Source organism: Drosophila yakuba, chromosome 3L (assembly GCF_016746365.2).
Source record: "Drosophila yakuba strain Tai18E2 chromosome 3L, Prin_Dyak_Tai18E2_2.1, whole genome shotgun sequence".
In the NCBI taxonomy this organism is placed as follows: Eukaryota; Metazoa; Arthropoda; class Insecta; order Diptera; family Drosophilidae; genus Drosophila; species Drosophila yakuba.
Genome location: NC_052529.2, coordinates 6,275,723 through 6,295,868, shown reverse-complemented (window position 1 = coordinate 6,295,868; position 20,146 = coordinate 6,275,723). Strand labels below are relative to the sequence as shown.

The 20,146-nt window shown below is 41.8% G+C and overlaps 4 protein-coding genes and 2 long non-coding RNA genes across 18 annotated transcripts in view; 3 read left to right on the top strand and 3 right to left on the bottom strand.

The window, feature by feature from the left end:
- LOC6533088 overlaps nucleotides 1–4,694 on the bottom strand; it is an 85,958-nt gene extending 81,264 nt beyond the window's left edge. For 7 of the 12 annotated variants that reach the window (XM_039374162.2, XM_039374163.2, XM_039374160.2 and 4 more), the window contains exons 1-3: nucleotides 4,565–4,694; nucleotides 3,769–3,962; nucleotides 3,578–3,696 (exon numbers count right to left, since the gene is read on the bottom strand). In XM_039374162.2, the coding sequence (XP_039230096.1) occupies nucleotides 3,578–3,696; nucleotides 3,769–3,962; nucleotides 4,565–4,671 (420 nt within the window). In that variant the 5' untranslated portion in view covers nucleotides 4,672–4,694. Of the gene's footprint in view, nucleotides 1–1,719; nucleotides 1,744–3,577; nucleotides 3,697–3,768; nucleotides 3,963–4,564 lie in introns of all 12 variants that reach the window. The other 5 variants (XM_039374149.2, XM_039374151.2, XM_039374153.2 and 2 more) reach the window with 3 other exon arrangements.
- On the top strand, nucleotides 879–6,650 carry LOC120321510. 2 transcript variants are annotated; one of them, XR_006245186.1, is made up of 4 exons: nucleotides 879–2,430; nucleotides 5,075–5,471; nucleotides 5,528–5,597; nucleotides 5,649–6,650. It is a non-coding gene; the product is annotated as an uncharacterized LOC120321510 (long non-coding RNA). The 2 variants fall into 2 exon arrangements; XR_006245185.1 differs by having other exon boundaries at nucleotides 5,528–6,650.
- On the bottom strand, nucleotides 4,765–7,175 carry LOC6533086. The gene is made up of 2 exons (XM_002093782.4): nucleotides 6,582–7,175; nucleotides 4,765–4,886 (listed from the first exon to the last, which is right to left on the bottom strand). Exons 1-2 carry the CDS (start codon nucleotides 6,645–6,647, stop codon nucleotides 4,788–4,790), a joined length of 165 nt encoding a protein of 54 aa, XP_002093818.1. The 5' UTR covers nucleotides 6,648–7,175; the 3' UTR covers nucleotides 4,765–4,787.
- Nucleotides 7,176–10,319: 3,144 nt separating this feature from the next.
- On the top strand, nucleotides 10,320–12,973 carry LOC6533085. The gene is made up of 7 exons (XM_002093781.3): nucleotides 10,320–10,600; nucleotides 10,672–10,867; nucleotides 10,921–11,392; nucleotides 11,452–11,811; nucleotides 11,872–12,170; nucleotides 12,228–12,553; nucleotides 12,622–12,973. Exons 1-7 carry the CDS (start codon nucleotides 10,528–10,530, stop codon nucleotides 12,798–12,800), a joined length of 1,905 nt encoding a protein of 634 aa, XP_002093817.1. The 5' UTR covers nucleotides 10,320–10,527; the 3' UTR covers nucleotides 12,801–12,973.
- Nucleotides 12,974–15,401: 2,428 nt separating this feature from the next.
- Nucleotides 15,402–17,986, bottom strand: LOC26534955 (protein lin-28 homolog). Its single transcript, XM_015194320.3, has 5 exons — nucleotides 17,851–17,986; nucleotides 16,345–16,481; nucleotides 16,043–16,191; nucleotides 15,827–15,977; nucleotides 15,402–15,765 (listed from the first exon to the last, which is right to left on the bottom strand). The coding sequence occupies exons 1-5, from the start codon at nucleotides 17,915–17,917 to the stop codon at nucleotides 15,679–15,681; spliced, it is 591 nt and encodes a 196-aa protein (XP_015049806.1). The 5' UTR covers nucleotides 17,918–17,986; the 3' UTR covers nucleotides 15,402–15,678.
- LOC120321509 lies at nucleotides 15,862–18,919 on the top strand. Its single transcript, XR_005561148.1, has 3 exons — nucleotides 15,862–15,999; nucleotides 16,058–16,199; nucleotides 16,328–18,919. It is a non-coding gene; the product is annotated as an uncharacterized LOC120321509 (long non-coding RNA).
- The last annotated feature ends 1,227 nt before the right edge of the window (nucleotides 18,920–20,146 follow it).

Below are 20,146 nucleotides of genomic sequence, written 5' to 3'. Positions count from 1 at the left end.
TAGCTGGGTGTCAGCTGAACATTTACTTAGCCTAACGTTAACATTTCTTTTGATTATACAACTTTGATTGGGGTTAACTTGAACAATTTATTGTAAGCATGTGCGTTTGCTTGAATATAACTTATTTTCGTTTCGACTGTATTCGATTTGGTTTCAGAAACCTCCATGGAAGCCGCCTTCGAGGCGATAAATGATGCTCCAAGAATATATATAAGTATATACTATATCTTCAACTACTGCTGGTTCCTAACTATCAAATCTAGCTGTCACTGGAGTGATGCTGATTTGGATTTTTGAAAATTGCTTCGATTCGTAAACCGCCCACTTGCATGGGATCTTGGATTGGGGGAGGATGGATCAGGATTCTCGGGATTGGGGGGGGATCGGATTAGGGCTCGTCGGAAACGGATTGTAGGGGATAGGTAACGGTATTGTAGTAGAGGATACGTGCGATTGTTTTAAAGCGTTTTGCGTTTTTCTTTTGCATTTTCATTTGTACGATTCCACAGTTATTTACATTGTTTATCGATCATCATTGCGTTCGAATTTTCAATATTTAATTTACAGACATTTTTCAAACATTTGCATTCCAGTTATTATCGGAAATTTAGTTTTGGGTTTTTTTCAGTATTTTTTGGTTTTGTGGCACACGTAAAATGCAAACGAATCGATTTGAAAATATATTTATACATAATTATATATTTAGAGAGTAGTTAAATAAAATGATTGTTAGATAATTAAAGCATTTCGAAGTAGGGGAAACGAGGGTTTCATATATAGAATAGATTTCATATAGAATCGAGGTGTACATTCAGAATGTTTTTTATTTGGGGGCATTTTTTTTTGAGGTATTGTTATTGTAGTTGAGTTGTTGTTGAGTTTTGTTTGTTGGAGTTGAGTGTTTATCATTCATAAATTTCGAAAAAAACATCCGTCGGTTTTTTTGGTTTTTTGCATTTTGGTATCGTTAGTTTTTGAAAATGTTTCGAATTGAAGTACGAAATGAAATGCATTAAAAATGAAATATTTCGAAGGATTTATAGTTTTTGAGGTTTGGCGTGTTTCGACAATGATTTCGAAAAATGATTAGAAGAGAGAAAAAGAAATGAAAGAATATATAATATAAATACATTTAACAAATTTTAGTGTGTGTGTGTGTATGTGTGTGTGTGTGTGTGTGTATGTGGCGTGTGTCTGTCTGCGTTCAGTGTTATCGGATAGTTTTCGTTGTTCATCTTTGCACTTGGATGAATCACATTTACAAATGAGTCCTAGGACCGGGAACTTCAGGTGAGAATTCTGAACACTGATAGTGAAAACGAGAGTGGGTGGAAAACTGGGGGCTGGTGGGTGGTGGTGGCATTGGTGGTGGTAGTGGTGGTGGTGTTGGCGCTAGTTGGGTGGCCTTGTGGGTGGGTGGACACATAGAGCAGAAAAGTTTACAACAATTACGACACTCAGTATGTGGTTGTTGTGGTGTGAAAAACACTTATGAAAGGATCTTACATACATGCCCGACATTGCGGATTGAACAGAGAGATTCGTTTAAAGGGGTTTGTAAACTTTTACATGTATATTATTGTTATTATGGTAATAATCTTTTTCGGCGATCAAACGACACTTAGGTGAAAGAAGAATTATTCAGTGGTGTGTGACTGTGTTGGATGTACAATGTACACTGTACACAGTGGAAAAGAAATAATATGAAGCGATACTAACGTATTTTTTTACAATGTAAGACACCTGCAACAAATGATGCGCAAAGTAAGAAAAGAAAACGAAACAATTATTAGACTTGGCTAGTCCAGATAGTTCATGTCTGACTACATTATACTAGAATCTATATATTAATAGGCGTATGATAAGTGTGTTCATCGATGAGTTCTAGTTTCGGTTTGAAATGTATCTGTTCAGATGATAGCTTCATGAGTGAGTAGGTCAGAAATTACGTACCACAGGGGAGTAAAGTGTAGCTGAACTTGTTATAAGTTTTTGACTAGCTTACTCTAGGGAATTTATACAATTTATATGTAAAGTCCATAGGGAATGATAAGTTATATACATTTTTAGAGTTTCAAAAAGGCGTTAGAAACGGACATAATTTTTCCTTAGCTTTTTATATTCTTTATATTATTTTTCTCAATTTCTGACTACGTTGGAATGTTTTTTTTCAGGTACATGTCTCTGTATGCGTGTTGTGTGTTCATGTGTGTGAGCGTGTCTATATAAATACTACGATTATACTTTACTTGGCCAAATTTCTCAATGGGCATAAACTAGAAAACGAAAAACGCAAAACTTTCACATACAACTCAATACAAAATTTGGGAATGTAACGAAAAACTTGTCTTAAATTTTCAGTGAGCCAAAATTTTTCAAATCGTCAGGGTTTTCAACTAATTAGCGAGTACAAGGACGAGTTATGTAAGAGTGAGTATTCTTGAGAGTTTTGGGTATGCAGGGGTATTCACTGTGACGGTGATAGTAACTGTGTTTATGCAAAGCCGATTTTACTAATATTGTTAAGGATTTTAAAGGTTACGTTTAGAAAGCTTTTATTTAGATTTTTATTCAAAAGTCGCTAGACTTAAATAGTCATATTTCTAAAATTCATTTTTAAAAATGTTGAATAAAATATTTACTGTCAAAAGTAAAAGACATTTGTAATTATTTGGATGTTATAGACTTTCAATGGTCAATTGGAAATTTGCAATATAATTATTTCGTGATTGGCATAAACGCAGTTCGTGACTGTGACTATGACAGTGACCGTGACTCTGCGGTGATAGTGAGCGAATGAAGAGCTTAATTATGATTTCATCTTCAGATTGTTCGAGTGCTTGCGGCACTGAACCTTGAGATTGATGGTGGATATTTAGAGTACATAGCAGCTAGAGAGATGGGTTTTATATGCAAAGCAAACATCAACTGGCTCGTAACCATCATAATCATTATTCTCATTATTATCGTCGTCAGCGGCAGCATCAACATCAACATCATAATCATAATCATAATCGTTATCATTTTAATCGTCACCATCTTGGTCGCCACCTTGGTTCTCTCAGTGTTTTTTCTAGTGTTAGTCTCTGTGTGTGAGTGTGTGTGTGAGTGAGTGTCATGAGTGTTTTGTGGGTGGTTGGTTCGGTTTTGTTGGTTTGGTTCTAGTGGTTCTGGTGGTACTGGTGGTTCTAGTGGTACTGGTGGTTCTGGTGGTTCTGGTGGTACTGGTGGTTCTGGTGGTTCTGGTTTTGGCAGTGGTTCGGGGTTGGTGGCTCAGCTGAGTGCTCCAGCTGGCGGGCATGATTACAGCTCGCCGCCCGAACTCTGTTAGTGTTGCTGTTTTAGTTGTGGGGGTGGCTGAGGTTAATTTTTTCGGTATCGGTATATCAGTTGAGGTTGGTTTTGAATTAATTTTCATATGCAGATATATATAAATTATTTTTTTTTTTGGTTTTTCTTTGGCTGTTTTTGTTTTTTCAAATATATAGATTTTTTTTTTTTGGGTTTTTTGGCATGGTTGTTGTTGTCGTCGCTATGCGAAAATGTTTGCTTTGCCAGACCGTAAGAGAATACTTACACAGCACTCGCGGAATTGCTTGGCATCGATGGGCGAGGTGAAGTTGAGGCCCCAGGTGTCGTTGGTCATGGGATCCTTCCAGTAAACGAAGCACTCCGATGCCTGGCCAATGCGTGTACCTACCAAAGCGCGGGAGGGTGGTATTTGGATTGGGAATGTTGCAATAAGTTAATCAAGCAATGTGCACTCACCTGGCTGCACAAGTCTCACGTCGAGTATCTTGTCCACCTGACTGTTGTACGCGGTGATGTGAAAGATGCACTCGGGCGAGTCCTGAATGCAGGTGATGTTCACAGGAACCAAATCCTCGGACACTTGTTGCCATTTGACGGTGCCGGCTCCGCTGGCTGACACATGGAAGACCTCTGCCCACAACCTGAACGAACTATTGTTGGTTAATTAAGTTTTCAGCAATGGTTTGGTAGTTGTTAGTTGGTTTTTGAGGTGGGTCGTTTCGAGATTCGATTCCGGATTCGAATTTGGTTTTTTTAGTTTTGGTGCACAATTGTTACATTTTTGGTTTTCGGGTTTGGAGAGGAGAATATTGGTAAAAACAAACAAAGGAACACATTTTGTTGTTGTTATAGTTGTTGTAGTTGTAGTTGTAGTTGCAGTCGGAGGTAGGAAGGAAAAGTTGATGCAGGATACATTTGTAGTTGTTGTGATGGTTTGGAGGTTTGGCCGCATCAATTTGTTTTGTGTTTTTTTTTTGTGGTTTGAGGTGTATATTTGTTTTGATTTTGTCGTAAGTTGGTAAATTGTATTGAGTTTTTTTTTTTTTTTTTTTTTGGTGAAAGAAAGAAAAACCAGAAGAAGAAACAATTAGTTGGTTTGAAACAAGCTATCGAAAGAGCGAATTCAATTGTGGTTCAGTTGTTGGTAGTGGCGTTGGTTGTTTGGAGCCCTCGTTTTCGGCAGTCAGTTAACATATAAACAGAGTCGGGCTAGAAGCGTGGAACTGTTCCGATAGCTAGGACCATAACCCACCTCAATAGATGACCATCGCGACGACGGGAACTTTGCCAGGGTGAATCCTCATAGCGATAGGCCTTGCGCATCAGCGGGGCACAGGAGCAGCTCAGTTTGTTACCCATGGCGCAGTTGGCGCAGCTTGCCGCAGATCCTGCAGAATGTTTATTGTTTTTGTATTAGTTTCTGGTGGGGATTGGGCTGGGACCATGTGCTCACCTTTACCAGAGGCACCCCGATGTCACCACATGCCGCTCACGTCCGCCTGCGAGAGCGCCTGTCCGCGATTCAGCGACTGTGAGCGCTGGTTGTGCCGATGGTTGTGGTAGCGACTCGATCGCTGAAAGAAATGGAAAGAAATTAATTAATTAGAAATTAATCAATAAGGTTTCTGGTTTAGATACTCTTCTAATTCAACTGCAATCTATATACTTTTATAAATATACAGTACTGAAACGTAAGTATCTCCAGAAACAATATCAAACTATGCTCTGCACTCTTTTAAATTCTATAATATATAACCCTAAGACGAGCGAAATAAACCCAGTGGGACGTTAAAGAAGTGTGTTAAATACCATCTTTAAGCTGCAATAAACTTGAGAAAGACTCGAAATATCTGCAACGGAGCCCGCACAACAAGTTTCACGACTCTGGCTGCTCGAATCAGTGAGATTAAACTGTTGAAGCAACCCACGCCGCAGTTTATTATCATCAAGTCAGCCAAAGAGGTGCGAACGCTGGTGCAGCAATATTTCCCCCTTCGGTTGCCACAAAAGTTGTGTAGGTGTCAAAAACAAAAGCGATGCATAACCCAAGCCAAAACGATGAAAAGCGGAAAATGTGCTTTGAAGTTTTCCACGTTTGATTTTCTTGGACACCTCGGCCGCATACAAATTGCACTCCCCCAGCGGACGCAAAATCGGAGGTGAGTTGGAGCAGAATTTATTTTTATGTGGATTAGATTTTATAAATATTCCCCAGACTGGCCCATATGTCGACCAGACTTCTTGTTCACTGCCACCGAAGCACATGATAGCGATATATATTTTAGGTGATTTAGTACGATTATATAGCTATTTTTGTTTACATCGATTTGACCCAGAGGGCGAGACACACGGACACCTGTTTGTTGTTACTTATGAATCGGTTTTGGCCATTCAGTTGCCGGCTTCGAAGCGATTCGAATTGCGGTTTACGGATCGGGGCTGACGAGCTCTTGAAAAGGCCCAAAACAACATCACAAATGCACGCCGCAAACTCAACTGACTGACTGGCGACTGGCTGACTTACTCGCAAGAAAATCGAAATCAAAACGAATTTTCATCTCTTTTTTCCGATCTCTTGGCGTCTCAAGAGCGCCACATACCGCCCACACATATGTTTATATGTTTGTATCCAAGCTCTCCGGCCGCTCGAGAGATGAGATCTTTGAGAGATCAGATATGGTCGAGCAACATGTGCACATGCGATCACCAAGTGGACCACCATGCGACAATGGGCATGGGAACGTGAATGGGAATCCAGAGTGGTCATGGGAATACAAATAAAATTGAAAAGAGGGAAATGGGAAAACACTCGGAAAATGGAACTGTCTGCGCGGTTAGGCTCTCAGTTCGCGTGCTTGCCGCACGTGTTGTTGTCTAATTTATTTTTAAATCAATCAACTCTCACCACTCTGCGCCCTCATTAAACTTGCAATTGGGATCGTCGGTCTGACACACTTTGTTGCGATGAGCGACATATCGAAAGGGATCATCAAGTGGTTGATAAAATGGGGGTCTATTTTATGTAGTCTTAAGAGCTTAAAAAATTAATCAACAATTATATACTACTTTGTTAAATTATGCATATTTTGGTATATAAATCAGAACCTCTCACAAAAACTAAGCCCGAATGTTAAATTTACTAAAACAGCTCATTAACGAAACCCATTTTATGAGTAATACTACAAGTCTGAACATATCATTTGGTGCCTTGGAAATTTATGAATGTGTTATTAGTTTGTTTGCTTTTGCTTTTTATAAATAATACACACCTCCACATGGCCCCAACCATCGGCGTTCATTTTGGCGGCTGCCTCGACACTTTCCTTGGCGCCCATTGTTTTGTTTTCGTTTTAGGATCGCGTTCAGTTTGGTTGATGTTTTCCTAAGGCAAATCGTATTGCCACACGCTCGGTCTCCGCTTCTTTTTAGCGCCCCTATCCGCTGATGGCTCTTGCAGGACTCCGAATTCAGAATTCAGAATTCAGGACTCTGGGCAGCTGTCAGATGTTATTTATTTTGGGCCCCAGCGGAGGAACAGGAGCGTCTGCGTTGTGAGGGCCGCAAGACTCGTGGGCCTGGAGACTCGGTTTAATGTATAAATATTGAGCGGATTGACGTTGACGTCGCTCCTGCTGTCGCGAACACACACACTCACACACACACTCACACACACAAAGGACTCGCTCTCTCGTTTTCCGTTTACTTTTTTGTGATGTGTGTGCTGAGAGAGGGATGCTGGGTCCGTTGAAAGGCGGCTTTCAATCGACTTTCGTCGGGTTGAACGTGCTGCTGACGTTGAAAGCAGTTAAATAATAGAACAGGAGCACGTCCTGCCCGTCCGTATGTGTGAGTGCGTTGTGTGTGCGTGTGTGTGGTATATCCTGCTGGTATGTCCTGGCCTATATGGCGTATACGTATGTCGAGTGTATTATTTATGCAGCAGAATGTTCTTTGCTGATGCTGATGCTTTTGGCTCCTTCTCTGGAGAGTTTTACTCCTTTGTTTGTCCTTTATTTTCGCTCTGCGTTTTCCTTTAGTCAGTTTTTCACTTGGTGCTTATTAACGGTGCGTATGATTAACTTTTTGTATATCTTAGTTGATTTTATTCTTTGTAGTTAAGGGTTTCCCCTTGTTTTAGTGCCTGCGTTTAGGATTAAGTTGGAAATTTAGTTACGGATCTGTTGTTTTAGCCAGTGGCCTTTGATTTGGCAACGCCTTTTGCGGCCCACCGAAAAATAGTTCGTTTTTGGCCTGCGTTTTTCGTATGTTATCGAAACCAATTTCGTTAATTATTAAATGATCACTATTCACTTTTTTTTTTAGGAATTTTCGGTGCGTCTGAGTGGGATTTTCTGCTGGAAATAACGAGTTATTCCGTTTTTCGCCACGAAATCGAGCAGGATGAAGGCGCTGGGTATTTTCGTGTAGCCAAAATACCTACAAAACTTGACGAAGCCCAAACGAAATGTTTTCACTTGACGAAACGGGAGAGCACAGCAGAGCAGTGGCGAGAAGAGAAAGTAGGCAAGAGCGGAGAAAGAGAGCAAAGTAGAGCAGGAGATGAGCGTCGAATTACAGCGACAGCCGAAAATTGCTGCCCCCCCTCCTCCTCCTCCACTCCTCCGCTGCTCTTCCTTCTCCCACAGGCTTATATTTTAATTTCGATTTCTTTCTTGGTTTTCCGTCGTTATCCTTTATTTTGTATGCCCTCAGCCTCCGCTTCTTCTTCTTCTTCGCCTGCCTCTGCTCCTGCTTCTCTTCTTGTAAGAGTGTGTATGTGTGTGTGTGTGGGCTTAGCTTAGAGGTATGTGCAGTGGCTTCAACACCCCCCCTTCACTCCTCTCTTTTCGCTGCGTGTGTGCCTCAAAAAAGTTGCATAAATCACCACACCTTAATTTACTTAAATGTCTTTTCTTGTTGCGAAATGTTTGTTACTTGAATTTTACGTGATTAATTCATTTTCGTCTGCCTCGTGGGCGTTTTTTCCACTGGGGCTGAAAAGTATGCTACACTTTTCCAGCTTTTTCAATTGACGTTTCTCTGGATTTTCGTTAATTCTTTTAGCTTGGTTATTTACTTAGTTATTTACTATTTTTTTGTGGTTCTAGTTAAAAGCTTTATTTTGTTTAGATTAGTATTCTTTGGAAGCAAGAAAAAAGCGACAAAACACAACCGTCGACGTCGACTTCGAAATTCGTTTTGAGTCGCTCAAATGCAGAGGGATGCTGCGACGCCGACTGCGCAGTCGACCGCGGCGTCGCTGCAACTGTTGGAATGTGTGCCACACACACACGCTCTCGCTATTTTCTTGTTGTTTTTTGTTTTTTTGTTTTTGGGGTGGCTCTGCTCTTGTTGTTTTTGGCCTTTCTTTACATGTGCTACTGTGTGCGAAAGTTTTAATGTCTCCCCAATGCACATGTGTGTGTGTGTGAGTGTGTGTGTGTGTGACTCGGTGGTACGTGTGTGTTAATGTAATATTAATGTTATAATTTGCTAGGCGGAAAGGACAACGAACGTGCCGAGTTAGCGACATCAATAATGCAGCCAACAAAAACATAATGAATAAAGGACGGTGAATTTAAAGGGGGTTTGGTGATAGGTTTGACTTAGTGGTGTAGGGGGGGTGGTGGTGCCTTTTCATTTTGCCATCATGCCAATCAAGTGAGAATTTCCCGATTAAAGGATCAAGCCCAGCTCGCCTCTATTTTCCAACACTGGCCCACCAGGCAAAAGTTCTTCAACAGCACGTTTCCCGACAAAGTAAAAGTGAAAAGCAACATCAAAATTAATAAGTAGAAAGGATGCTGATGCCGGCGTCGCTGTCACCGTCGGCAGTGGCAGCGGCCGCGGCTGCGGCAGAGGCAAAACCAAAGAGAGAGGCAGAGCCTATGCCCCTGCGCCATTTCAATATTTAACGAAGCTTTCGTTGAATTAAGACAGCGACCAGCTGCAGCTTCTCTAACGGTAATTATTCGCTCTAGCCGCATGCACTTTATAGTTTTTAAAGGTTTAACTAATGTTTCAGCGAGAATATAGGTATAAATTCATTTCATTTCGCAAGAAATGCTTGAATAGCATATTCAGAAATAGGCGTGGCATAAAAGCTCGTGACGCCCACTCATATCGGTTAAATACCGTTATCTCTGGCTTGCTTTCATCAGAAAACTGCATTTTGCAGCTGACGTCGGCAGAGGCAGCAGCAGCGCTCCAGAAGTACGTCACAAAGTCTTGAACAAAAATTTCAGAATGAACAAAAAATAGCAGCTTAAAAGTGAACCAAAAATTAAAAAGATTATATTATTGTCTTGGCTCACAAATGCAATAATTGGCCGTCTATATGTATGTGTGCATGTTACTAGGCTTTTGTTGTTGCGTAAGGTTTTTAGGCCAACTAGAGGGTGTGGTTTAGGGTTGCCAAAAACTATAGGGCATTAAAGACAAAAGGTTAACCCTCTGAAATGAATAATACAGTAACCTATTTTATCAACAGACGAAATATAGTTTAATAAGCCTCTAAAACACCTCAAAAAATATTAATTTGATATCGGGGCTCCTTTTTGAGAGGGTGTGGTTGCTGCGCAGCTTCCGCTGCTCATCCTTATTTAGGTGGCGTGGCAACCCTAACATCTGTTTTCCGGCCAACCTGCAATCTCTTGCACCTTTTCATCTCGATTCATGTTTTTATGAATGAACGGTCACAAACATCAACAAGGCAAAAAGCTTTTTGCTGTCAGAAAAAAAAAAGAAAAACAAGTGTACCAAAAGCTATTGTGTCTTAATCGTAACCTTATTATAGTTTATTACTCATCAGCTTTTATAAAATTTGTAATTACTTTAAAATCATGAAACTGTGGTCATAAAGGAAAAAGTTTTCAGTAATTAGTACTGTGTTTTTATTGCGTACATAAATTGCTTGCAGATAAATAAATATAATTATTTATCTAACATCTCATTTATTTATTTTTTGTTCAAAATAACGAATTAAACTAATATTAACTACAATGCAGTTCATGATTAAAACCGCGAAATTCAAAAAAAGTACTAGAAAATACCACACAATGAACTGGTCTCCTATCGCACATCGCCTATCGATAGCTCAGTGTTGGTAAGGGCTACGAGGCATCTATCGTTATCGGTCGCAAAGGAGTAGCGAATTTGCGGACTCAAGTTTGAAAATAAACAATTAAATAAATATTAATAAATAAATACAAGGAAATGCTGGAAACCGGTGGAGAGGCTGAGGTGCTGGCCGGTTTCACCAGTGCGGATGTAGGCCCCGAGGCGAAGGGTAACTATATACACGTAGAAATTCCGAAATACATACAGCAACTTCACGACATGCGAATGTTTCTTCCTCAGAATACAATTTACTGCGCGCTGATGAGGAATATCGCAATGGCAATGTGGAGCACTCAATTTACTACCAGGTTAAGGCCCAGTTCCAGTCCACCGATCTGCGTTACCTTACCGAATCGGCGGAACTGGAGAATCAGCGTCCCACCACAGAGGAGCTCATCAAATCCGCCTCTAAACTAGAGAAACAGGACTACAAAAGGTTGTATAACCAAACTAAACTCCTATAAAACTCGTTAATAACATAATCCTTAGCAAAAAATTTCTGCAGAACATCATCAAGTATCTCCAGCGAATGGAGCAGGAGAAACCGCCAAAAAAGACACCTAACGATATACCGGAGTACCTGGACTTTTTGGAGGACGTGCAGGATCCTACTGAAGGTCTAACTCGCATCGCAGATAAATGTAATAGTCTGCCCCAAGAGTGGTGTGTCGTCCAGCTCTGCAAGAGCTTCAATCCCGCCACCACCTACTCTGTTTTCAATGAGATCATTGCCAGCGATGGAGCAATATATCTCACTTTGCTCCGACACTGTAGAAGTCCCCAACTGGGACCGATTTGCCTGAGAATTTCCAGCGAAAATATGGTCAATCTCTATCGGGAGTACAGCACACTGGTGGAAAGATTTAGGCGCGTGGTAACCGTGGATCCCCTTAACATGAAAGGTAAAGAGGCTAAGCAAAAGTATTGGGAGGAGCTGAATGGTTTTGACACTTTTCTGCACGTAAGTACTAACCATTATATCAATGTATCTTATCATCATAACGCCGCTACCTCTTTCAGAAACTTATCGCTGACTTTCGGGACATTATATCTCCGTATTCCTTTCTGTTCTTTGGCAAGAGATATGACTGCACTGTTGTCCAAAAACAAACCAATACCACCTACACTCGTGTTGACGATTTCTGTCTAGTCAATCAATGGGGTTCCCACCAACGTGTTTTGCTTTCCCAAGCGGCCCTGCATGCCAATCGACTGAGCGCCGCAGATCTCAAACTCATCTGCTATGAACTGTCCAGCAACGAAAACGAGATCCAGTCGGCGTATGACTTGCTTAAGGGCTTGGCCAGCGACTGGACAGAAGTGGAGGAGCGCCAGCCTCTGGCAAGCAGAAGATTTCCCATCATCCTAGTGGTCGATGAGGTAGTGCCTTTGAATTTTTACACTATCACTGATTTTACTTATATTATTTGTGTTGTTTAGCGACTAGACCACCTCCATTGGGAACAACTAGTCACCGTCCAGGAATTCTCCCGCGTCAAATCTCTGCACTGCCTATGGCGCTTGTTCCAGAACCACAAATCAAACATAAAGCATGGCTACTACACAACAAATATTAAACGTGGCATGTGCGTAATAAACCCAGATGCGGATTTGGTCAACTCCGGTCGCAGGTTGCGCAGCTTTTTTGAGTACTGGCTTTCCCAGTGGCAGCATCTTTTCGAAACAGTGCCCAACGAGGAGGTGATAGTGAAACAGGCCCTCCAAGCGGATTGCTTTGTGTAAGACATGATTGCAAGGAAACAATGAAATTCTAATGCTTATGGCTTTCATTTTAGTTACGCAGGTCACGGTTCTGGGCTGCAGTACGTCAACGGTGGCATAATTTGCCGGTCTCGGGCTCGCAGCGTGGTTTTTCTATTTGGTTGCGACTCTACGCGCATGTTGGGCACGGGCCTGTACAGTGCACTATATGGAGCCCATGATTATTACCACGGCGCTCTCTGTCCTTCGGTGGTGGGCACTCTCATGCCCGCCTTGGATGGGAATATGGATACAGTTTCGGTGACAATACTGAGTCTTTGGTTGGCCCCCGGAGATAAGAAAGTGATGCCATGGACACATATTGATCGCGTGTCCTGGCTTAAAAATGGCATTATAAAAGGTAAGTCCTTATTTATTTGGATATTATACATAAAAGACTTATTAAAAATCATATTCATTGTATTTTAGGAAAAGAGGAGACCACGCCCACGATGGACGAACAACCCAACTACCACCTCGGAAGTCTCTGCTCGATCTTATCACTGGTACAGCAAGGAAAAGTGGAACCAAATATCTACAACTGCTGCATTTACGTGTGTCGCGGACTACCCGCATGGAATTTGGCCGTGGAAAAGTTGCCTTTATAGTTAATTTCGTCGTGGAGTCGATCTCCCTAAGCAAAGTTTAGCATGTACAATAATATGATTTAATTAAACTACTTCATTCAAGTGGAAAGTGGTGCTCAAAAGTTTGCATTAATAGTAAATTGTAACACTCAGAATGGTAAGAATAAACTAAACAATTGTAAATTAAAAACAAATTCCGCAGGCACTTACCTTTTCTTAGTTTATTTGGAAGATTTAGTGATGTTTCCTTATAGATTTAGCACTTGAACTGAAGTGTCCTTGATATCGGTTTAGTTTTTAGTTTAAGTAGGAGTTTTAAACATGTTTAGACTTTGTACATTGTGTTGTTGGAACTTTAAACCGTTTGAGAATTATTTAGATTAATTGATTTAGGTTAGAGTTTTCATTTTCCTTAGTTGGAATCATGCCAGTTACAGAGTACAGATTTATTCTTACATTTGCCTGTGCAAGAATAGGGAGTGAAAAACATTAATTCGAGTACAAATCGCAATGTGGGTGAGGTAAAGTAAATAAGGGAAAGTGAAAGTGTGTGGTGCAAACGACAGTCAGAGAGATAAATATTGAATGGAAACATTGAGAATTTATAAAAATGCAATATAATTGAAATGCGAGTAAGGGATTATCCTAAACCCTAGTCCACGGCTCGAATGTGCAATAATGCCTGAATGGCCAGAAACGCCCATCTATTTATTTACTCGCACTCACATTCACATTCACATTCACACTGGCACTCGCATTCGCTTGTCGCCCAGTTTGCTCTCCAAAAACGCGACTCATCTCACCTCGTTCCCGTTCCCGTCCACGTCCTCGGGTTGCCCTTTTGGCCAGAGCTTTTCCCCCAAACGAACCTGCGGCGACCTCCAACCGCCCAGCATCGCATCTACTTGACCTACTAACGCCTGTCGCATTATGACACACATTCGTTAATTAGGCCCAGCCCAATAACTTCTTTGCTTCCCAGTCATCATCATCATCATCATCTTCATCCCATCATCGAGGCGTACGCGGCGTATGCGTAATATGTGATACTCGTGTGAGTTGTGTGTGTTTTTGTTATGGCCTCGATTTGCATGGCATAAAAATGGCAAAAATGGCACGCGGTGCAGACACACCTTGGCGCGTCCCTATTTTTATGATTTACCAATCGCTAGCTGGGTTGGGCGGCCAGTGTCCTTCGTCCTTCGCAGCGAAGTCTCAATGCCGTGCCCATGCAGCGAGTTAAATCAAATTAGCACCCGTAGGGCCAGCAAATCTAAGGTGCATGCCATGCCACACCCCCAAAACACACATACACACACACACACACACGTACGCGAGAATCGGGAAATGGAGAAATGGGGACAGGGAACAAGGAACAGGGACTTGGAACATGACAGGAGACAGCGTCAGAAGGAGGATATTACATAACAGGCGCTCCCCATGTAAATCTGCTTGTAAATTCCCAGTGTATGTGTGTGTGTGCTTGTGTTTGTGTGCCTCTGGGTGTGTTGGTGTTGTTGTGCTCAAGTGTGTGTGTGTGTGTGTACGAGTGTGCGGTTTGGCCCAAATGAATATGCGATGACGTTGACGCTGCCATTGTTATTGTTATTGTTTTTGCCAGTGGATGCTGATGCTTTATTATTATTTGCCCAGTTAGAAAAGGTAATTTACTCATTTTCTCTTAACCTTGAACTCTTAGTTTTCGCCAGCATTTTTCGTTTCCATATTTGTATATCTTATGCGTTGAAAAAACTTTTTCTTTTTATGCAAAAAAAATGAATTGTACAAACGTTTTGCGTTTATTTTTGTGTAATTTTAATTTTTTTAATGTAATTTTTTGGTTTTGGGATTTGTTGGTTTTGTTTTTTTTTGAAAATTTGTTGCTGAAACGCTTTGTTAACTTTGTTGAAATTCTTTTAGTTGTCTAAGTTATTGTTTTTGGTTAAGTTTGATGATTTGACTGGAGTGTTCTTTTTATTTTGGGTTCTTCATATTTTTCTGTGTTAAAATGTTGTAAATGTAAATTCCGCCGCGTTGCACACAACAATTCTCTGGCAGAGATCAACTGAGACTGAGCTCGACACTGGCCTTAGTTGCATCCTTTTGGGTATCCTGCTCCTGCTTCCTTGGCGAAGGACAAAAATTGCGAGAGAGAGCGCGAGCCCGAACAAAATGTTGCAAACTAAACCACAACAAAAACAGCCAAAGGGCCAGGAGCCAAGAGGCAGAGTGGCACAAAGTGGCAGAGAGGCAAAGAGGCAAAGAGGCAGATAGAGCGCAAAATGAGAGAGAACAAAAAAGGCAGGACTTTCCCTTTCCCTTCTGCTCCTGGCCATGTCCTCGCCCAATCCATATGTTGTTGCTGCTGTTCACTCTGTTTCACTTTCTGGGGGTGGTGGGTGGCGAGTGGGTCGGGTTTCAGTTTTCCAAGCTTACAGTGATTCTGCGTTTTCATGGTGATGCCTTTTCTAGCCGTTTGTTGTTGCCCCAAGGAAAGCTCCATTGTTGTCAGTGGCCACGTGACTCGCGACCAGGACTTTCTTATCAGCCCAAAGCTTTAAGTTTGCCCCCCAGGTTGCAAAAGCTCCGACTTCCAATTGCAGACTAAGGAATGCTCTTCTCTAACTAGCTTAATTCGTTTACTTGTACTCTAGTGAAAAACCTTAGTAACTATGGTTCCTAGAAAGTAATATAAAAATAGAGAATAAACTTAGGATAGGATTGTTATGCCGGGTGGCGTCTCTACCCGCTAATATCTAAGTGTAGTAGCTAGTTTTGTTGTACGTGGGTTTCTTTGATTTGATGCGTGTTTTTTTTCGTTTCTTAGATTTCCATTTTGTACTTGTCAACGAAGTTTGTAACTTCCAACTACCAGTCCATGGTACAAGGACTCCTCTTCCTAGGTGGCCTCCTCGCTCTTCTCCTGGGCTCCACTGCTGCTGCTATTGTTGCTGTTGCTATTATTGCTGTTACTGTGGCTTTGGGTCTGCAAAATGATGAGATGCTTAGTTCTTAGTTAGGCTGGGCAATCCTAGGGTAGCACTTACCTTATTTCTGTGCGGGCAGTCGGCGTGGAGATGGTCTTCGCCACGGCAGCGATGACAGCGCTTCGGCTGAGGACCCAAAGCGCATTCGGAGGCAATGTGGTTGGCGAATTCGCCGCAGTTATAGCAGCGCATGCGACGAGTCCTGCGATTTCTGTTGGTTGTTTCGTGGATAGGTGGGTGGTGAAAATTAGTCAAAGGATTTGGGTGCAAACTCACATTCGTGGCCTGTAGGTGCTGCCTTGACAGCTGCCGCCATGCCTGCTGGACACCCTGGTGGCCTCCAGACCGCGCGACGTGCGCTGGCACTCGAACTCCACCTCCTCCTGCTCGCCCAGGGATCGGAAACCGGACATCTGGATGACGCTCTGAAAGGGTGTTATATAAATACATTTATAATTAAATTATTACACACATAATCCAACCGTTATCAAGGCAGCAACTAGGCCTCACTCTTCCAGGAACGAATACTATTAACATTTTATTTATCTGTGTTGTTCTTAGGAACAAAGAGTACCCACCTGATGGACGAACACCTCCTGGCCGCCGTCGTTGGGGGTAAGGAAGCCCCATCCCTTGGCCACATTGAACCACTTGCATTTGCCCACTCGCACACAGCCGCATTCCTCGGCGGGACTCGCAGGATTTACAGGATTCGCTGGAGGGAAGAGAAAATGAAACATGAGTGCGGAGTCCAATTCGTTATCCTGTCTGGGAATGCCTCTCCTCAACGTTTTGTTATTCAAATGACCAAGCGGCGGTTAGGCAGCTGAACAGCATTCATTGTGTCCTTGCCCCATTTGCCGCGAGGCAAGTTCAACTTGGGTTAGGTTCTGCCCTGCCCCTGCCCCTGCCCCTGCCCCTGCCCTCTCACCACGCCGATTCTTTAGCCCTCCACGTCCCCAGCCCAACTCCCATTTGAGGGCAGAAAACAGGTTTCGTTGTTATTATAAGAAATATTTTGGAAAGAACTGAACGAGCGGCGGAGCGGCGTATTCATTCCATTATCTAAGCAGGGGCTCATCTCACTCACACACGCACACACACACACTCGCACACACACGCCCATCCATTTGAACTGGCTCATTCATTGATTCATTCATAAATTGTTTTCACTGCGCTCGCTCCCATTTCGCTGGCAGCTTATCTATTTCTCGAAATGTGCCCTAGTATTCGGAGTACTCGAGTACTCGTAGTATCGCCTAGATGCCGCAATGCCTAAGTGCCTAGATGCCCAGATACTCGGAATGCATTCACATGCTTCTCTGGCTTATCTGAAAACGAAATTTTCATTTTCGGGGGTTGCTGGCATTTCTAGGTCGGCCTGTTCGAGCAATTTTCTTACTCATTTCCAGCGCGAACGTGAATGGACCTTTGAGATCTTGGAAATTTCGTTTGCGTCTGATAAGAAACCTAATTGAATGAAAATCTTTCAGTTTGGCCAAACCACCACCATTACACGATTATCCTTCTTGGCCAGCTTGGTTTCCCTTTCCTTTTCTTATAGGTAAGTCGCAAACTGGTTTCCCCATTCAATTAGCTTTGTAAATCGCGCAGATCTAACGCCTCAAATGCACTGAGGCGAGGATAATCCTCAACTGGCCGTGTCTTTGGCTGTGTCCTTGATCGACGTGTGATGGTAAGTCGGTCAACGTTCGGGGGTTGATGACACCTCTATCGCTGTATATAGAAACCCCCTCCCCCGCAACCAAATTGCCAATAAAAAATCAAATCAACGAATGGCAAAAACACAACAGAAACCGTGAAAAACACACGCCAGCGAATAAAGAACTGCGCAGTATATAAAAACAAAAAAAAAAAAAGCCAGACAAAAACAGAAACCAAATATTAGGGCGATCGCACAGCCAATCAGCAATCAGTTTGATAAGATTTCCTATTGAATTTTGTTGTCGCTTTTTTTGGAACACAAAACACGTTTGTTGTGGGTTGTGGTGGCAGCGGGGAATGTGTGACGTTCATGCATTAGTTGGAAATTAGTTTCACTCTACGCCATATTCTAAACAAACCTGATGAAGTGGAACTCTGGCTGCTGGTCCTCCTGTTCAAGCCATTTTCCAACTGTAGATTTTCCATGCTGACTTCTTGTGTTTTTCAATTTGATTGATTTTAAATTGGAATATACTTAAATTGTTTGATTTTCGCTCAAAAATTGGATGTTGCTTAAAACTTCACTGCAAATGCATGGTTTTCCAGCCAACGCACAGACATGTGGCCAAAGATCCGTATCTGTAAATGTATCTGTATCTTTCACTGCCCGCACTCACACAGCTACAGCACTTTCTCGATATTTTTTTTTTTTTTTGTTATTTACCGAAGGGGAAATTAGGAAAACGCTGCCGCTGCGCACGACGCACTTCGTCACACTGACTCCGCGTTGCGTTTGACTATTTCTAGGAAGGTCGCAGCAGGCCCGAAAAATATTTGGCTCAGTATCTTGAAAACAATATTCGTGTGTGTGTGTGTGTGTGTGTATGTTGGTGTTTGTGTTGGTGTGTCGGTGAGTGAGCGTGGAAATTGTCGAGCTGAGTTGAGTGAATTCGCCCCGTTTCGGTTTGAGTTGAGTTGAGTTCGGCACGTAAATGTATCTGACAGATACTCTATCTACATGACGATCGCGGGGAGAAGCATCGCAAAACGTGCAGAGAGAGCGCGCTAGAGTGAGAGCCAAATTTATCTATGCCGAGCCATAGACCATAGGCCCTAAATGCCGAGCGCACTTTTGGATTCATACTCGGATTTGGATGTATCTGCATCTGTGTAGGGCACTCGAAAAGTGCGTGAGACCAGCGCACTTCAGGATACTTGAGAAGCTTAACTGTTATACAAACCACACTGAATAGGTTTCAATTGACGTTTTTTATGAGTATTTTTAATTAATTGAGTTATTAATTTTAGATTGTGGGTTTGCTTTTTGCCTTAAACGATTATATTTTGAGGTAAACACTTAAACTTTAAATTCCACATGAAATGAAATAAATGAATGAATATGAAATAAAACTAAACTATAAATAAAGCTATAAAATGTGTAAAACTTTTAATCAATAAATTGAAATTGTCGAAATAATGTTCAATTTATGTAAAAATGTCAATTTTCTAAGAACAAATATTTGCAACTCCATTTTTCACTCAAAGTGCAAATAGATGAAATTTATAAAATGAAATACTTAATCACCCCAAATCCAGCCTTATTCTGATAGGCTGATCACTTCCCTAAAAAAAAGATGCCGCTAAAAAGCGAACTACTCCCATTGGTGACTGCCAAAAAATTGCACTAAAAAACTGCACCACAACTGGCGCCCTGCAACCCTCGCTTCAGTCGCGTGCCGGGCAGCTGTGAATCCTCGTTGCATTTCAACCCCTCGCCGCTGGCAAATATATGAAATGTGCACCCCCTGGCTGCATTGTGCAACATATTTGCGAACGCTCGTCCTGCCTCTTCCTCCCTTTTTCGAGCTGCGACGTCGGATTGTAGCAATTAATTTCGGCACGTGCCACGCTGGCATGCCGAATCGATGACCAATGCCATTGATGACAGTGGATCCGAGGGCGGAAACTGTATCGAGGATCGAATGCACAGGGGAGGCATCCGATGAACACTTTGTGGTTCGTAAATTTGGCAAGAGCCAGATCGATTTACTGGGAGATTTGCTTGAACGCATGGATTTGAAAGAGCATTTTTATAAAACTAACAGAAATAAGCAAGACAAATTGAATATAATTTTACAAACTAATTTATGAGTAACTATTTCTAACAATATTGCTTAAAACGATCTTAACAAAACATATATTTAAAAAATTTTATTTAGTTCAGAAATGTACAACTAGTGCTACTGAAAATATTTTCTTGCAATAAAATAAATAAATAATAATCAAAAAATAAAATGTATACATTTTAAGATATTTGGATTGAAATAATAAACATTTTATGCTTTTAAAGCTTGTTGTCATATTGAAGTAAAAAATTGCTAACACAAATAAAAAGGTAACATGAACCAATCAAAGCCCAACCTTGATAAAAAAAAACCATGAGAAAAGCAGGAGGGCGGGTGCTGTTAATGCTCGAGGGGTCACTAAGGGTCAGTTTGATTTTTTATCAATAGTAAATAAATGCTAAAGAACCCAAAACAATGCAGCTCGAGCCAGCCGTCGCACAGTCTGTAATCAATATTTTGGCTGCCCTGAGCCGGTTCCAATCCCGATCCCAATTCTGATCCGATGGCCAGTGGTCGATGGACAAAGCCGGCCAGAAGGACAAAGGACACGGCGAGAGCGAAAGTGCCCATTAGGGATGCAGGCGATGGA

What these genes read in the sequence shown, in the direction of transcription:
- LOC6533086 (XM_002093782.4), bottom strand. Translation starts at nt 6,647, where the DNA reads ATGGGCGCCAAGGAAAGTGTCGAGGCAGCCGCCAAAATGAACGCCGAT. An exon ending in ATGGTTGGGGCCATGTGGAG is followed by an intron (nt 4,887 to 6,581) that starts GTGTGTATTATT and finishes CATTTCTTTCAG; the next exon opens with CGATCGAGTCGCTACCACAA.
- LOC6533085 (XM_002093781.3), top strand. Translation starts at nt 10,528, where the DNA reads ATGCTGGAAACCGGTGGAGAGGCTGAGGTGCTGGCCGGTTTCACCAGT. An exon ending in GTTTTGACACTTTTCTGCAC is followed by an intron (nt 11,393 to 11,451) that starts GTAAGTACTAAC and finishes TACCTCTTTCAG; the next exon opens with AAACTTATCGCTGACTTTCG. An exon ending in TAAAAATGGCATTATAAAAG is followed by an intron (nt 12,554 to 12,621) that starts GTAAGTCCTTAT and finishes ATTGTATTTTAG; the next exon opens with GAAAAGAGGAGACCACGCCC.
- LOC26534955 (XM_015194320.3), bottom strand. Translation starts at nt 17,917, where the DNA reads ATGGAAAATCTACAGTTGGAAAATGGCTTGAACAGGAGGACCAGCAGC. An exon ending in AGGAGGTGTTCGTCCATCAG is followed by an intron (nt 16,192 to 16,344) that starts GTGGGTACTCTT and finishes ACACCCTTTCAG; the next exon opens with AGCGTCATCCAGATGTCCGG. An exon ending in ACTGCCCGCACAGAAATAAG is followed by an intron (nt 15,766 to 15,826) that starts GTAAGTGCTACC and finishes ATCATTTTGCAG; the next exon opens with ACCCAAAGCCACAGTAACAG.